This window comes from Cricetulus griseus, chromosome 2 (assembly GCF_003668045.3).
Source record: "Cricetulus griseus strain 17A/GY chromosome 2, alternate assembly CriGri-PICRH-1.0, whole genome shotgun sequence".
NCBI lineage: Eukaryota > Metazoa > Chordata > Mammalia > Rodentia > Cricetidae > Cricetulus > Cricetulus griseus.
Window position 1 is genome coordinate 412,682,180 of NC_048595.1, and position 18,487 is coordinate 412,700,666.

At 45.7% G+C, this 18,487-nt stretch overlaps 1 protein-coding gene across 1 annotated transcript in view; it reads left to right on the forward strand.

The window, feature by feature from the left end:
- Positions 1 to 288: 288 nt before the first annotated feature.
- Positions 289 to 18,487, forward strand: part of LOC100759157 (aldehyde oxidase 2) — an 84,950-nt gene continuing 66,751 nt past the window's right edge. Inside the window, exons 1-9 of the mRNA NM_001292060.1 lie at positions 289 to 345; positions 3,050 to 3,107; positions 4,619 to 4,715; positions 5,620 to 5,728; positions 6,947 to 7,073; positions 8,106 to 8,167; positions 11,004 to 11,087; positions 14,547 to 14,627; positions 16,952 to 17,096. Coding sequence (NP_001278989.1) covers positions 289 to 345; positions 3,050 to 3,107; positions 4,619 to 4,715; positions 5,620 to 5,728; positions 6,947 to 7,073; positions 8,106 to 8,167; positions 11,004 to 11,087; positions 14,547 to 14,627; positions 16,952 to 17,096 — 820 coding nt within the window. The remainder of the gene's footprint in view (positions 346 to 3,049; positions 3,108 to 4,618; positions 4,716 to 5,619; positions 5,729 to 6,946; positions 7,074 to 8,105; positions 8,168 to 11,003; positions 11,088 to 14,546; positions 14,628 to 16,951; positions 17,097 to 18,487) is intronic.

Genomic DNA, 18,487 nt, shown 5'->3' on the forward strand with positions numbered 1-18,487 from the left:
TCAGATTTCAGACAAAGCCAGAGGAGGTATAGGCTGTATTCTGAGCCAACTTCAAAGCCAGGATTGGTGGGAGGTGAGTCATGGATTAGAAGAGGCCACACAGGTCTCTGGACTTTAAAAAACCAGGAAGCAAAACCCTGTACCCCCAGCTATCCCTGCTGGGACTCCAGGCTGCCTGCTTCTACTCACGAGAATTCTAGAAATTCGACCCTTTCTGCTCACTTCTGTAGCTGGTATCAGAAAGTACTCCCTCCTAGAACCAGGAGGCCAAACTTACTCACCAGAGCCATGCCTTGCCCACCCCAGAGCTCAGATGAGCTGGTGTTCTTTGTGAACGGGAAGAAGGTAAGTAATGGGTAGAGTTAGCGCTGTGGCTTGCAGCAGGACACCCCTGGCTCCAGGGTGCTCTGAGGAATCTGGACTGAGGCTCCCAGTCCGGGACAAGAAGCCCAGTTCAGGAACCCATCCTGACTTGACTTTTCTTCGTTCAGTCAACACTTGGGTCCTGGCAATGGGAAGAGATAGGAGAGCCCTGGACTCTGCACAGCCCCGGTGCTGTCAGTCAACGCACACCGCACTGCCCTTTATTATATAACCTGATGCAAATAACTTTACCTCCATGAGCTCCTAGTCCTCCTGCAGCATCTGCTTCCCACAGCTGCTGTAAAAAAAAAAAATGCGAAGGAAGCTCCTCCTGCCATTGGTCAGGAAGCAGTTCACCCTGTAACTCAGTTCCAGGTTCAAACTCCAGAAGTTTTTAAAGGGAAATGGATCTGTCTTTGTTTTTCTATTCATCAAATCAATTTCTCTATGGCAATGGTTCTCAACCTTCCTAACGCTGTGACCCTTTAATACAGTTTCTCATGTTGTGGTGACCCCAAGCATAAAATTGTTTTGTTGTTACTTCATAACTGTAATTTTGCTGCATGCATTGTAATGTAAGTATCTGTGTTTTCCAATTGTCTTAGACAACCCCTGTGAAAGGGTCATTAGACCACCCTCCCCCAGGGGTCATGGCCCGCAATTTGAGAACTGTTGCTCTGTGGAGTCCCCACTATATAAGAGTGTTGAAATAGAAGTGCAGTCAGCCTGGAGGCCCCTCTTTCCCTGGGTTTCAGACTGTTCTCCAGGAATACATGGACAAGAACAGAGCCTCTCAGTTGCTACTCCCTGAGAGCCTACTCCCTGGCCTCACCACCCCCTCACACAGGACAATGGCTACTTTTAGAGTGACCAGGCCCTTCTTGTCATTAGCTCCCTTCTGCCCTCCAAGAACACATAGCTTTTATGGAGTCTCCTTACCTCCCTCCAGGAGCCTTTCAAACCTCTGACCTACAAACCTAACCAGGACTCAGTCATGTCTACCCCACCTCAGGAGCCAGCCCAAGGTAGCACCCAGAGCCCTGGAGAGCTCCTCACTGTCCTGCACACATTCCCTCCTGACTGTAGCCTCCTCAGGCAGCCACTGCCACACCCTTCTACAGCCATCACTCATGAGCTGAGTTATAAATGACTTTTTCCAGCTGACCTGAACAAGGAGTTGCTCATGGACCCCAGACTGATAGCTGGGAAACCAGCATAAGACTGTTCCAGACCCCCTGAACGAGGTCAGTTTGGAGGTCTGGACAATCTATGGGGCCTCTGGTAGTGGATCAGTATTTACCCTTAGTACACAAATGAACTTTGGGGGCCCTCTCCACATAGAGGGATACTCTCTCAGCCTAGACACACTCGGGAGGGTCTAGGCCCTGCTCCAAATGATATGACAGACTTTGAAGATTCCCCCATGGAAGGCCTCACCCTCCCTGGGGAGCAGAGAGGGGATGGGATAGGGGACCGGTGGGAGGCAGGGGAGGGGGAGGGAGAGGGAACTGGGATTGACAAGTAAAAGAAGCTTGTTTCTAATTTAAATAAAAACAAAACATAAAAAATAATAAAAATAAATAAATGGCTTTTCCATTTGGAGACCCAAAAGCCAGAGGGGGTTCCTTCCTCTGTCAGCCCAGATCAAATTATGAACCCATAGTGACATGGCTGTAGCCAGAACAGAGAATAAGTCTACAGATGGGATGGAAGGGGGAAGAAAAGTCCATGGTGGGAGTCTGTGGCTAGTTTGTAGGGGGTGGGGCTGTTTTTAAAGGGCCTGAGGTGAGAGTGAGGGCCACAGAGGAGAGGTTTTATTGTTCCATTGATGAGGCACCTCCCCCAGCCCCAGGGAATGAGTGAATGGTTCTCACCTCAGAAGCATCTTCCCATAGATTTCTAGTCTTTGAGTTGTGTAAAAGTGAGTGTCTCCCTTCTGAAGAAAAAGTGAGCTGCTAGTGTTGGCCCACTGAACCTTCTTTTTCTGTCCTATGACATTCCACATTCCTGTCACGCAGTAGAGTGACAAGACATGTTCACATGACATCCCAAGGCAAAGCAAAGTGATGCAAATAGGAAAAAGAAAACAACAAAGTTCCCCGGGTGACTTTTGGTATTAACACCCCACTTTCCAAATGAAGAGATGGGAGAAATCTGATGTCCCACTAGAGCCATTCCAGGTCTTGAGCAGGGTATCAAGGCTCACCAGAAGGCCCCAGAGGCTCTCCAATATAACAGTAACTTTCCCCAGTGAGTTTCTGTGGCAAACTCTAGAGCCCTGAGGTCATCAATGTTTCCCGCAGCTATCCCAGAGATGGCAGAATGTCCCGTCCAGCTTTCCTCCCTATGGGACCCGCTCTAAACAAACACAGTCCAAGTTTAGAACACTTCCAAAGACTCAGCTGGGAGGTTCCACGAGGTCAGATGGCAGAGAAAATGTGGAAAATGCAGAGTGCAAGTCCCAAGATATCATCACACCACAGTGGCTCCTGGCTCCTGCCCCACAGAAAAGCCCATTGCTACACTGACCACGGGAGGCACCTGCCCTGTAAATGAACACCGTTTCCTCTCAGAGCAGTCTGGGCTTCAACATCCCACCTCCTACATCACACAGATCAAGCAGGCCACTACAGACATCCTACTGAGTCATCCATTCAATCCCATAACCTCTCCTGTTCCAACGCAGGTGATGGAGAAGAATGTGGACCCGGAAGTCACTCTGCTGGCCTTCCTGAGAAAGAACTGGATCCTTTTGATTGAAATCTCAGCCATGTCTATGCATGCCTTACAGAATTTAATAACTTGAGCCTCTGTGGCTATGAGAGGTGATCAAGATCCAGCCAGCCCTTTGCTTTTGGCAGTGCCTTGAAGAATATCAGGTTAATTGGGCTAGTTTAGAGAGGAGAAAGGTTCCCATCATTGCTTATGTGTGATTGAATAGCATGAAATAGAAGCTAAGGGGTTTGTTTCAGCTCTGCCACAGGGGTGTTATGTAATAGAGACTCCGGTTGCCTGTGACCTGCCCTTTACAAAACCATATTCTCAGATCTAAGGATTGACTATGAGAAGGAGAAAGATTTCTTTACTTTAAATCTATTTTCTTACACCAGATTTGCCCCCACCATCTTATATCCTGGATCACAGATCTTCATAAGGATAAACGTATTTTAATTAGTAAACCTGATTGATTGCTCAGGGAAGCCAAAATATAAATAATGAAACTAAATGATAGGAATAACATATTGATGAGATTGGCCTCTGAACAACTTTTGTTTGGTTTCTCATTAGCTGTCAATATTTGAAAATGAGGACATTTTGTGTTTTAGCCAATCAAGACTTTGTTGGGCAAATGCAGAGGTGGCAAACCCTTCACACAGCGGTTGTGCTTGGAGCTGGCTGAGGACTGTCCATGAAAGGAGGCTCAGGATCTCAGTTTCTCACCCAGGATCCTCTTCACTTATATAACCCTCTGATCTGCATTTGAAGTTATGAACCAATGACCCCATTAGAAAAAAACAAAAACAAAAGGCAAACACTAGCAAGGAATCGATGAGTTTAATGTCTCATTTATATTTTAATCACAGCTGATCAAATAACTTTGTGGAAACACAGTTAGGAAGAAGAGTAAGTATAGAGACAGAGCCAAGGCAGAGCCCAGCTTTGGGATTACTTGGAAAGAGTTAGAGCCTGAAGGCAAGGATATGAATGAGACCTAGAGAGCCATCATCCATATTCAGATGTGATGCAGCCAGAGGAAGGCTAGGTACCAATGCCTTGACTGGCTGCTCTTGCAGAGGTTCTGAATTCAGTTCCCAACAACCACAGGGTGGCTCACAACCATCTGTAATGAGATCGGGTGCTCTTTTCTGGTCTGCAGGGATACATGCAGCACACTATATACATAATAAATAAATAAATCTTAAAAAAAATAGTTCTCCCCTGGTTACATGATTAGAGCCAGAAGAAGACTAAGGATACCCTATAATGAAATAGGGTTTGTCGAAGGAGTTTCACCTTAAACCTCACAAGATGCTTATAGTGAGCCTGCGACGGGGATGTAGGTATCACTCCTCCCTCTCCCCAAAGGGAAACAAGCCAGAATGGGCTAATATGTCCAGGGCCACACTCCAATCAAATGGCTTCTCAGACTGTGTCTACCCCATGACACCTTTCACACTAGTGACACCTTAGGGAGGCAGGTATCTCAGAGGCAAAATGTCACTTTGCAACTTTTCCTTGACTTCTCCCTTTCCAGTACGCCTCACAGGAACCAAGTATGCCTGCGGAACTGGAGGCTGTGGGGCTTGCACTGTGATGGTGTCTAAGCATGACCCGGTGTCCAAGAAGACAAGGTAGCTACCCAAGGTTCAGTAACTAGGTCTCTGCCTTACTTCTCTTCTACCATATAACTAAAAAAGACCAGATCCTTGGAGTTTCGCCTTCTTAGATACCACAGAAAATCCCCACAAATGCTGTAAGCCCTCTGATCTGATAATGATAATTGCCCTCTGCACATCACTTTTGGGGTACCAAGGCTCATTGTATACTCCAAGTTAAGAACCAAGACAAGCCAACTGTTCATTTCCTACTTGTATTCAAAGCTATAGAACCAATAGCCTGTTGATCTACACCTTGAACCCATATTTTCTGGCCTGGAAGCTAATGCTCTCTTTGTTCTAGAACTGGACCAATCTTGCAGAGCAAGGCCCTGAGCCTTGCTCACCCTTTAAGAGTCAGATTCTAGAGCTTAGACTCCATCTACATCATTGGTCCATATCAAGACTGCTTCAGAACATAGATCACCCCGCACTGTTAAATGACTTCACTCAGAAAGCCTAAATTAACAAGGGAATGAATCCAGAATGTGTCGACATGGGCACATCGCATCATGTTTGTGATGAGGTCATTGCTGTAACAAAGACTAATAAAAGTCCAGCCACCCTTCTGGTGACACAGGGCCATTGTCACTGCTCCTGGGTAGATCTATCTTTAAGACCTTAAAGATTTTCTGAAGTTCAGGGTGTCCAGGTTCACATTAAGGATCCAGTTCTCACAGGTAGCATAGAGTGAGCAGAGGGGGCTCTGAATTCCTCAGATCTCTCACCCCGGCAGTCCCCCAAATAAGTCCTCACCCCTACAGTCCCCCAATCGTCAGTCATAGACTCGGGAGGGTCTCTGCCACCCTTCATAGTTCCCATTTCTCCATGGGACAGAACTATGTCACTTCACTTGGTTTTCTGTGTTTCTCATACAAAGACACTTCTCTGTCATGGCATGCCTGGTGCCCCTGTGCTCCCTGCACGGGACTGCTGTCACCACTGTGGAAGGTGTAGGAAGCATCAAAACCAGGCTGCACCCCGTGCAGGTAAGTGCACATCCTGATCCTCTCACTCTGACTTCATTTCACCAAATGCTGTGCAGACTGTGTCACCTCCACCTTCCAGTCATGACCAGACATGGGGAGCTTTGAACTCTTGATGATCAGAATGATAACATCCACTCAGTGACTTCAGAAAACTTAAGTCATTTCATTAAATGGTCATCTATCATTACTTTTTCTACTTAAATAATATCAAGATTCTAAAAACACTGTCTGATGCCTATTGCACTATAGGCTGGAGCAGATATTGAACACAAGCTATAGCATAAATGCCTCTGAGGGGGCTGGGACTATAGCTATTGACAGAGTGTTGGTATTGATTCCACTGCCATTGTCACAGGAGTTTGGGGAGTCACAGCCAGATCAACCCACACTCATTCTTTTTAGACAGGAGCATCCCAAGGGTCTCTTAGTTTAACCACATGAAGGTCAGCCCCAAAGAGTGCAGCAGAGATGAGGGACCCAGAAGAGTCTCCTCAAGTCTTCTAGGAAGTCATATAAGATGCTCACAGCAAAGTCAACACACTGGAATCCCAGGCATTATATTCTAAACCTAGAGCCAAGCCACCCAAGCTTTGGGGTTCCTAAGAGTCACCAGGAACTTGCTAAAAATTCAGATTCTGAGTCATGAAGTTTGGAGCAGGGTCCTGAGTCCTGCACTCCCTCCCGTTTCCCAGAAGAAAACAGTTCTTCCAGACCATGGACTACACTTTAAATAACAGAGACCAAAGTCCTCAGGCTCTGGAAGCTGCACTCCCTTTAAGCCACTAGAGAAAACATTAAAGAAGCATTGGGATCAGCAATGCTCTCCAAGTCATCAAAACCACACAGCCTCCTGTGAGAACTGAGCAGTGAAAGATGTGGGTGTTCAAGAAAACCAGCTTTGAAACATTCCCACAGCCTCCTAATAATTACTGATTCCTGGAGAGCTATTCTCGTGGGGAGTACAGGCTACACACTGCTAATTCCCAAATAGAAGGATCAGAGTATTTGACCCTAAGAAGTAATTAAAATGATGAGATGTGGCTTCTGAATCGATACCTTTGGGATGCCTAAGAAAGGGAAATACAGAACAGAACACAGGGGTGGGGCACATTTGCTGAGAAAGTGAGTCCTGCCACAAGAAGGGCCCAGGCTGTGGACCCTGGAGAGAGCTTGTGGCAGCAAGAGGACAGGGCTGTGACCACAAGTGTATCCTTCCAGGAGAGAATTGCCAAGAGCCACGGTACCCAGTGTGGATTCTGCACGCCCGGGATGGTAATGTCCATGTACACACTGCTCAGGAACCACCCACAGCCCTCAGAGGAACAACTCATGGAAGCCCTGGGGGGTAAGTCTGACACAGGAGTCAGGCAGAAGAAAAAGGTACTTAGAGCTTGCCCATGCCATCCCCAGCATCATCCCAGCTCTGCTCAAGTCCCAGGCCAGAGTTATCTCTGAAATAGTCTGTGCAGACACAGCAAAAGATGTCAAATCCTCCCCACACACAGCACAGGGGTCCACCGGGCTTCTCTCTCTCTCTCTCTCTCTCTCTCTCTCTCTCTCTCTCTCTCTCTCTCTCTCTCTCCCCTCTCACCACCCACTTCCCAAGGGCCAGAATCAATCAATTTCAGGCGACTACCCAAACAAAGCACAACAAACTGGCCATCATAAAACCCAGCAAATTCTCATGCAGTTCTGGAAGCATTACGTCTGGGGGCAAACTATTGACCTGACTATGCTGTGACTGGCCTCTTCATTTGAGGTTCTTGGGCCTGTCTCCAGATGTTCAAGCTCAAAAGAGAGTCATATTCATGCTCTTAGCAAATCTATTCAGGTGAGTCTGGTGCAGTGACCTAAGAATCACTGAGGGGCACACTTGACAGGCACTTTGTTTGTCTAGTGGCTCCTTTGGAATTGCTTGAATTTTCTGTTTTAGGATCCAACTGTCTAACGTAACTTGAAATACAGTTACTGTCAATAGCTAGACATCAGGGCTAGAGTCATAGCTTAGAAGCAGAATGTTATTCTAGCATGTTCAAGGCCCTGAGTTCTATTCCCCAACACTGAAAAGAAAATCTACTAGATCTATTTCAACTTTTAAAAGAAGCCAGTGGAGTGGCTGGAGATACGACTCAGTCATTAAGAGTGCTTGCTGCTCTTCCAGAGGACCGGAGTTCCGTTCTCAGCACCAACACTGGGTGTTTTACAACCACCTATAACTCCAGCCCCAAGAAATCCAACAACTTCTTCTTGCCTCCAAGGACATTTATACCCAGACATGCACACATACCCATAAATAAATGAATACATAAATAATCTAAAAACTAAGCCAATAGAACAAAAAACAAGAAGCTCACAGCCATGCTTCTCCTCTAATCAGGTAACCTCTGCCGCTGCACTGGGTATCGGCCAATTCTGGAGAGTGGCAGGACCTTCTGTATGGTGAGTACACAAGAATGGGTGACTAGAGACATGTTCTACAGAGTAAGAATGAGCGGTCAGTCAAAGCTGGAAACACAAGAATGAGGTTTGTAAGACCATCACAACCAACTGTAAGACAGACAAAGTAAGTCATGTTGGGGGATGGGGTACTCACTAGAGTTGCTAATACTTCCTGAAAACCAGGTGAGCATTACATCCACCTTTGATGTAGTCTAGATCCATACAGGGAAGTCAGTTGAGCAAGGCATCGCTCCAAAGCAGGCAAGATGATGCCTGCAAACACTTGGAGTCAATCAATGGTGTGCTTCAGTGAAAAAGGTTCCTTCCAAGCACCCAACCAACTGGGAATTCATGAACAAATAAAGAAGCTGAAATTGTAGAGTAGAAGCCAAAATCCACTCTAAGAATACAGGGAGTAGCCTCCCAGAGTGGGGGGTGCTTCTCTGAGAAAAATCAAATGAGGCTTGCATGGCAGTTAGTAAGAATTCAACTAATAATTTACTAATGTTGTGGACACTATGAATAGCATTTGACAGACACTCAAAGTGGCGTGTCTAATGACCCTCTGCTGAGAATGGGATGGATATGGGCAGGAGACTTTAAAGATTTATTTATTAGGTACATATTGTTCTGCCCGTATGTACGCCTGCACGCCAGAAGAGGGCACAAGATCTCATTATGGATGGTTGCGAGCCACCCTGTGGTTGCTGTGGGAATTGAACTGAGGACCTCTGGAAGAGCAGTCAGTGCTCTTAACTGCTGAGCTCTCTCTCCAGCCTGAGCAGAAGGCTTTAGACAGAAGGAAAAGCACCTTATATTGAAGGAACCGGCTTCCCTTTTGGCAGCCATTACAGCCGAACACATGCTTGCCATAAACCTGCCTTGGTCACGTAGAGGTCAGATGCCTGTCTCGTGACAAGGAACCCATCAGAAGTTAGTCACTAGAAAGTCAGATGCCTGTCTCATGACAAGGAGCCAATCGGAAGTTAGCTGGTGGCGCTATGCTTTACGACCCTGGGTGTGCTTTACGGACAAGCGCACGACAATGACGTAGAGAGCATAGCAACCACCCTGGGAGGGCCTATGAGCCATAACAACCAGTTGACCAATCAACACAGGGCAAGCCCTCCAAGCCTGGAGGCACACCAATCGTAAGCCTGTGCGTACCCCTAGACACTCCCCTTACGCTGCCCTATAAGATCTTTTGGGAGACCCTAGGAGCCGTCTTTTTCTAGCCGTCTGCCATGGCGGGTGGGTGAAAGACCCGAGCTAACATGGGGTTAGTTCGTTAAATTACAATAAAGCCTCGTGCAGTTTGCAGCAAGCTCTCGAATCCGCCTGGTGATTGGGGTGACCGCGAACCTGGCCTGAGACCCCGGATACTTGAGTTTTTCGGGGGTCTAACAATATCTCAGAGGAGCCCTCTGTGGTCCTTATTCCACTCCTCTCAGGAGTCCATAGGAGTAAGGTGATATGCCCATCATTTTCTGGATCATCCTCTATATAGGGCTTCAACTCCACCTTTAGGCCTTTCCCAAGATGATCAAGGGAAGGTCTTAGATGGTCAATGAGCAGCTCCTGGTGGAGAGAGTGGACACTGGGGTTGGGTATTCACATGGGCCTTTGAGGCCCCTGCAGAGTCATGTAGGAAGAGAAATCAGAAGTCATGAGTAAAGATTCCTGTTTATATTCTTACCTCAGTTCCACACATAGTAGAGACAGACCTATGGCCCATGTCCCTAAAGTCAGGCAGGTATTCTGGGCATGTGTATCCCAGATTTTGATTGTCACATGAGGGAGCCAGAGTAGACACACTAAAAAGTGAAATTAACAGACTGTAAAGCCAGCAAATTGCTGCTGTAAGTGGGAGAGCATGCATGAAATACCAGCAAACAGGCTAAATCAACTCCTTTCCCTAAAGATGTAAGTATCTGCCTCTCCTGGCACACAGATCTGGAGATAAAGCCAAAAATGAGTTCCAATATCTCACCCTGTAGCCAGCCAGCCAGGCAGTCTCATGATACTTTCCTGGGCAAGTAATATCCAGCCCCAGATGGGATGCCTAAGGTTTTTTATTGCCTGCTGAGCCCAAAGAGGCCCAGCTTTCTTCAGCCACCATTGACTCATCCATCCTAAGAGTTAGAGTTAGAAGGGGGAAGGGCTGCTTGCTCGGCCAGCTGCATTTGTTCCTTGGGCAGAGCTAGCAAGTGGCAGCTCAAAACAGCAAGAAAGACAGTGGGGGGAAGGGCTCTGCAAGGCGGGAGAAACCACCCGGAAGGAGATAAAAGGAGGGGTTTGCAAGAAATGGAAGTTGAAGAGCTGCAAATGGGAACGGCTTTAAAAACTGCTGTCAGCTCATCCAAGCAATTTTCCCCTTTGCATTTTGTTTTCCTCTTTCTAAAGGTTCCATGTGAATTATAATGAGCAATGTTCCAGACATTGTATGTGCTACAGTGGCTGTGCTATGGTTGCCCTGGAAAATGCCATACAAATGTATCTGACCACTGGAAATTACCCTAAAATAACTCAGATGTTCATCTACTGAGTACTCTATAGAAATGTAAAATATAAATATAATTCAACCCCAAATATAAAATGCTGGAGGAACTGAGCACTGATTGCTTCTGTTAGACTTCTGTACATTGTGTGGTTTTATATATCATGTTTATATGGTATATATTTCATGTTACTTTACAAAAATAAATGAAGCAAAGGAAGAGCAGCCTTGTGTTATCCCTCTAAGTAGAAAGTGGCTTCAGAGCCACTTTCAAACCTGCAAGGCACATCCTTATTTGCCTGTCAAAGATTGTTCATATAAAGCACTCCATGTTCTCAGGAGCGAAGTGATTGTCAGCAGAAAGGAACAGGAAAATGCTGCTTGGATCAGAAGGAAGACGGTTCACTTGGAGTCAAAAGTGATGTGAGTCCCTCTGTTATATTCTCTCTATGTGCTTCTTAATGCTGACCCAGCTTTGTAACTGAGCCTGTGTGTTTGAGGAACTCCCCCACCCCCCCACCCCCGGAACCTGCTTTGTTTGCAGCCTTCCCAGGAACTTCCAGGAACCAGGCTCTTTGCACAGTGCTCACACTTCCCAAGTACTTCCAGGAACCAGGCTCTTTACCCAGTGTTCACACTTCCCAGGTACTTCCAGTGTAGTGCCCAAATTGTGAAACCCCAAAATCACCAAGAGACCCATTTCAATGCAAAAACAGAGAGTCTTTTATTGTTGTTGTTTATTGAGCTAACCCTATTAGCTCAGGCCCTTCATCCATTCATCGAGGGAGATGCTTGGAGAAGGACCCCAAGAAACCACGAGGTGGGGAATATATTGGGTAGAGCAAGGGGAGTGTCTAGGGGTATGCAACAGTCTCAGGATTGGTGCACTTCCGGGCTTGGGAGACTTGTCCTGTATTGATTGGTCAACTGGTTGTTAGGGCCTATAGGCTCTCTCAGGGTGGTTGCTATGCTCTGTGAGTCACTGTTGTGTACTTGTATCATAAAGCACAGCCCTGCCAGCTAACTTCTGATTGGTTCCTTGCCAGGAGGAGGGTATCTGACCTCCTAGTGACTGGGAGGAGAGGCAAAGTCAGGCAAGCACATGTTGAGTCTTTTATTTAGCCTGTCATGGTTCACCAGGAACCAGGCCCTTTGCATAGTGTTCATACAAAGACAACAGCCTGATTTTCCCCCTCATAGTCTGAAAGACTGGAACAAAAGAAAAACAAAAACCTCTTAGATGGCAGAAAAAAACATCTACCTCATGAGGGACGAGTCACCTCCTCGGTTAGAAACAGAGGTCTAAAGCTGCCCCTGCTCACACAGCCATCCTCTGTCCCTGAGCTGAGACTCTGTCCCATAGCACTACCATTCGGGAAGCTAAGGATGAGATGATGGCAGCCACCTAGAAGTCCAGCTCAGCGCTCCAGCTCTCGCCTTACCGTCTGAAAGATCCTCATTTTCAAAAGATCCATTACTGGGTGTGTCCTCACAGGGTCAAGTAGAGAGGTTAATGAGATCCTAACTATTCACCCCATATGCTGTGTGAAAGGGGTAAATTAAACTAAAAGGCTTCACTTCTAGGAATGAAGGAACCAGACCCTCACTCAGTCCCTACTTTAGCAACCATGACAGGCTACAGAAAAGACATGTAGGCCTCTGACACAAGGAAACTCCAGATCCTCTGGCCTCCGGGAACCTAGGGCTAAACCTGAACACAAAGAAACTCCAGACTCCCCTAGCCTCCTAGGTACTTGGTTCCTGGGAACTGTTTGGCCACAAAAGAAACTCCAGGGGAGACCAAAACCTCCCCTGTAGTCTCCAAGATACAGTTTTGAAAATTATTGGTATCTATGTACAACAAGCCACCTGCAAGTAACAAAACAAAGCCATAGAAACCACAAAATGTTCCCTCTCAGCACTGACCAATGAAAATAATTGGCACACAGGTATTTCATGCCAAAATATGACTTTGAGAAATTCTCCTAATTGTTCCCAAATGTCAACCAATTAGAAACCAACCCATCTCTACTGTAGCTTTTGTCTTTAAAACCTAGCAGTAGACAGGGAACTTCACTCCCTCTGGAGGTTGCGTCGACTAGCCAGACGGGGTCCCTGTCACGGTTGGATGAACAATTAAAACCTTGCTTTTGCAGTTTGGTGGGTCTGTCTTCCTAGTGGTCTCTGGGGATCTTTGTGACTTAGGCACAATACTGTGAAAGAGCTCAGAGCAGGCCTGGAGAAACTGCCCCTCATCCTCTTTCTCTGTGCCTGTGACCTGTGGACCTACTTGTCCACACTCACCTCTCACTGACACTTGCTTTTTTAGTCTAAAGAAGATGTACAGTGGAATAAAGGGGTGTTACCCCCAAGGAGGTGAGATACACACCCCCATAATGACTCACAAAAAAATCAAAACGTGGTAGAGTCAGTACACATCCAAAGTCCATTCCCAGCCCAGAAGACTTGGGTATTTAATTTTGAGCATCAATTGAGCTTTGGGTACCACTTGACTTACATTAAGCCAAATGACTATAGTTGTATTTAAATGAGAATACACCTCGGTATTTGCTCATAAGGAGAAACACAATTAAAAGGTAAAATGTCATGTTTTTCTTACAGTAGCACATAGTAAAATGTGGAATTCTGTGGAGAAGGCTGTGTGCTGAGAGAGACACAGCAGCTCACCAGGGCATCTCTGCCACATGGCTCCATGTCTGCCTATGACATGCCCTTCCCTTTATTCTCTGGTCATCTTCCATTCGGACAGCTGTTACGGCTTGGCCTAGAACCTATTTAGAACTTTTCATTTCTCAGTGCTGATTCATTGTTTGGCACTTTAATTCTCAGGAGAAATCTTTTTTTTCTAAGTTTTAGAACTAAATCATTGCCCCCAAGGACTGCCCGTGCTAATTCTCATGAAAAAAAAAAAACAAAACAAAACAAAAAAACAGCTGGTTAGATGTTCATTCTGCAGCCCTACAAAGTGCCTTTAAAAGGAACAACTATGTGTTCTTTCTGGAACCTCACAAGGCCTTAAAGAGAGAGAGAAAAAAAAAAAGACGAGGTGGGGTAAATGGCAAATGTCAGGGCATTTCATCTAATTATCACAATTACCCTCCAAAATAAAAATTATCTCCATTTACTTTCTAGAAAGGTTAAGAGCCTTTTCAGTGGAAAGGCCGCTGGTGGGAATGCAAGAGCGAACCAGACCTGTCAACCCCCAATGTCTGTCCCCTCTTCTCCAGTCACCGGCACCCCCCTGCACCCCACACCCCACAGTCCAGTTCCCTTATCTCGAGTATGTTTCCTGGCAACAAGGTTCCATCAAAGCTAAGGCAGATGTCAGTAAGGCAGGATGGCAGATGGGTCGATTTCTGCTCTGCTTTCATTTCCTGGTGGGCAAAATGGACATTATAACTTCCTTTATACAATTGTTATTAAGGTTAAATAACATTAACATGTGTAAATGCACTCAATAAATGGTAGTTCTGTGTGTGTTTACCCAGAAAGATGTTTAGAGGCATTTCCCCTAAAACTAAGGACTTCCCCAGAGCTTTAGGTTGTGAACTGTGACTGGCTAAGGAGGGGACAGTAGGCACAGTGAAAGTCCCCAAACCTCTTTAACATTTGATGGTTTTCACAGATGTCTTGGCATTTCCCAGGATGCTCTCTATAAGAGTTAATGACATTCTTTCCTTTGGTATCATATTAGTGGCTAATTAGCCTCTCACTGGCACTCAACATTCCTCTTTTAAGTTGTTGGGCTCCAGTGAGTTCCCTGCACCGGGGAAAAAATCTTGCCTAATTTCTTCAAGAATTCCAGTGCTCTCTCCAGTTAAGCTGAATTGACACAGCCATCTGCTTCTTTCTTCTTGAAAGATATGCACAGAGCTATTTTCAAAAGAAGAGTTCCAGCCCTTGGACCCGACCCAGGAGCTCATATTTCCCCCAGAACTCCTGGTAAGACACCTTGGGTATTTTATGTGCTTGTTTAAACATATCCAGTTATAGAGCCAAGTGGTGGTGGTGCACGCCTTTAATCCCAGGATTTGGGAGGCAGAGGCAAACAGATCTCTGTGAGTTCAAGACCAGCCTGGTCTACAAGAGTTAGTTCCAGGATAGGCTCCAAAGCTATACAGGGAAACCCTGTCTCAAAACAAACAAACAAACAAAAAACAAAACAAAACAAAAACATTCGGCTATAAACTCAACTTTGTAAATCTACCATATCCTTTAGGTGACATGTCAAATTGGAGAAGTGTTGGCTAGGATCCAGAAACCTACTTCCTCCCAGCCCTGACTGACCTTCCCCAAGCCTTAAGTGGGCCATTTTAAATATTATCCCACCCGTTATTTTCATCACTGTGATATGGAATGTGTCCCTGTTGGTTGCTCAGGCCATTCAGCTTTGCTGAGCCTCTGCCATGTTCTTCTAGGAACTTCACTATACTGACTGGAAATAGCATCTGCCTCATTCCTTTCTTTGCCCCCTGTTTTGGGGGCAGTTTCTTGACTGCTAGAAACAGGGGTGCCCCACTCCACCCTTCCTGCATAGCATATCAACCCTTCTTCTCAAGCATCCATGCCCCCTTCTATAAAATACGTTTCTCTCTTTTATTAAATCTTTATTTCTAATTTTAATGATATCTTTGATGGTGTGTCTGTGTCTGTGTGTGAGTGTGCACACCTAAGTGTCCATGTAGACAAAGGTGTAGGATCCCTAGAAGTGATATTATAGGCAGTTACGAGCCACACAACATGGGTGCTGGGAACCAAACTCAGGTCCTCTTCAAGAGCAGTACATGCTCCCAACCCCCTCCAGCCCACTTTTCTAGGGGGAGCTCTGGTGTGTTTACTCACTCAAAAATATATTCCATTCAGCTACATACCAGCACTGTCCTAAATACTAATATGCAACAAGAAACAAAGTTAAAAAAAAAAAAACACTGCCCTAGGGGAGCTTATAATCTAGTAAGAAAGAGGAATAATAGGCAAACTAATAGATGGAGATATAACATGTAAGTTATGAATAGTGGCACAAGCCTTTAATCCCAGCACTCCATGAGGCAGAAGAGGGTGGAACTCTGTGAGTTCAAGGTCAGCCTGGCATACATAGTGAGTTCCAGGACAGCCAGAGCTACTATGCATGTATATAATCTTAACAAGTAAGAGATGCTAAGGAGAAAAATCACCAAGCAGAGAATGAAGCTAGACTGCAAATGGTCATAATTTTCAGTGTCATAGCCACAGAAGACACCCCTGAGGAGGTAGTGTTTGAAGAAATTCTAGAAGGAAGGATGGAGCCAGTCGTGAGGAGAGATGGAAGAACTTATCCAGGCAGTGAGAACAGAGAGTGTGAAGGCACTAGAGGCAGGGGAACAGCAGGCCTAATCAAGGACAGCGCTGGGCCATCCTGGACAGAGCACAGTGAGGAGGGAAGGTCAGAAGCCATCAGGACAGGTCAAGTTGGACATCACACTGCTTGGCCTCCTCTCTGTGTAAAAGCCACTATGAGGGAGGTTGCCTAGAGGAGGGACAAGCTCCTACAGATGTCATATCAAAATCCTTTCTGTTGCTGAGCCAAGAAGCACCCAAAGCAAGGGGAAAGGAAAGGAAGGACTGTGCTCCACCAGGGGACAAATGCCATCCAGAGGGGTGGTGGCTACACAGAATTCTGGATATGTTTTGGAAGAAAACCACACAGCTTGTGATAGGTGTGGTGTGATGTGGGGAAAACAAAGTCCAGCCTACCCCCAGAGCTGTGCATAGCTAGAGGGTACCAGTTACAAAGACAGAAAGACCTCCAGAGGGATGGGCCATCTTTCCTTTGGGGGTTCCCTTTCAAGGGCTGAGGGAGGGACTGGGCATGAGGAGCTCAGTTTGGAGCAAATTAAATGTGAGGTGGTCCTGACACATCTAAGCGGGGACAGACATCAAGAACTCACTGAGAAATGACTTGAATACTAGAGGGAAAAAAGCAGACTGAGGGTATTAACTTAGGATCATTTGTGAAACTGATCTTAAAGCAGTGAAACTAAATTAATACTAAATTAGCCCATGCTAGGCAGTCAAAGGCAGGTACCAGCTTATAGTGTCACTTGTTCCCAAAAGGCCATCTACTTACAGGAATTCAGGCTTTAGCCAGGGGACACAGTGAGTGTCTTTCTGGGTAGCTGGATCCGGGACCCTGAAATCTTCCTAGAGGGACACAACTCACCCGCAACTGGATATGTCCCAGAGTGACTGCTATGCACACATATACATATCCTCTCTTTTGTCCTCAGAGGATGGCTGAGAACCCAGAAAAACAAACCTTGACCTTTTACGGAGAAAGAATTACCTGGATCTCCCCAGGAACCCTCCAAGATCTCTTGGCACTGAAGGCAAAATACCCTGAAGCCCCTCTCGTTTCAGGCAACACATCTCTGGGTGAGTGATAACAGCCCTGCTTATTCCATTGTTGACGCCCGGCTGAACTTCCTGGTCCCTGCTCCATCCCTGATCTATTTTTTAGAGATGAAAGTTTTGTCCCATCTGATAAAACCAGTCATCTCCAAAGTTGGTTGACACATACCCTAGTAGTATTTAGGATGATTGTGGGTGGGTGAATGTATGAGAGGGCTTTTCTGATTAGCCCTAGCTGTCCTAGAATTCACTCTGTAGACCAGGCTGGCCTCTAACTCAGAGGTCCGTCGTCTGCCTCTGCCTCTGGAGTGCTGGGATTAAAGGTGTGCCACCACCCATCTGTCCCTTGTTATTTTATTAAGGTTAAATATTGAGTAGACCAGGGCATTGGTGGTGCACACCTTTAATCCCAGCACTGGGGAAGCAGAGGCAGGCAGATCTCTGAGTTCAAGGCCAGCCTGGTCTACAGAGAGAGTTCCAGGACAGCCTCCAAAACAATACAGAGAAACCCTGTCTCGAAAAACCAATAAATAAATAAATAAATAAATAAATAAATAAATAAAATATTGAGTAGACATAAGAGAATGTTATAAAATATTTGTGGATGCATCAACTTTGCTTCCCATACATGCCTATAGCCCAATGGGAGAATGTTGTTAGTGTTTTTAACTCCTTTTACTCTTTGGGGGGCCCACCATCCAGCTCCCAAATAAATACAAACACTTACTATTACTTATAAATGCCGGGCCTTAACTTGGCTTGTTTCTAACCATCTTTTCTTAACTAATTATCCCATCTATCTTTTGCCTCTGGGCTTTTACCCTTCTCTATTTCTACATGTCTTTCTTTTTTAATAGATAAATACTTTATTATATACATATCCTTTTGTTTGTTTGTTTGTTTCTCGAGATAGGGTTTGTCTGTAAAACAGCTCTAGCTATCCTAGAACTTGCTTTGTAGACCAGGCTGGCCTCAAATTTAAAGCAATCCATCCTCCTGCCTCGGTCTCCCAAGGGCTGATATTAAAGGCATGCGCCACTACTGCCCAGGCGATCTGCACATCTTTCTTCTTACTCTGTGGCTTGCTGTGTAGCTGGGTGGTTGGATGGCTGGACCTTGAAGTCCTCCTCCTTTCTCTTTTATTCCTTAATCCTGTTTTTCTTTTTCTCCTATTTATTTTCCCTGCCTGCCATCACTACCTATCCTTTATCCTGCTTTGCTATTGGCCATTCAGCTCTTTATCTGACCAATAAGGTGCTTTAGATAGACAAAGTAACACAGCTTCACAAAGAATGCAAGACATCTTTGTATCATTTAACAAATATTTCACAACATAAGCAAATATAATAATCTTAAAATAGTATTCTACAACAGCAGAATGCTAGCCTAGCCTGTCCAAGCTCTGGGTTTGATCC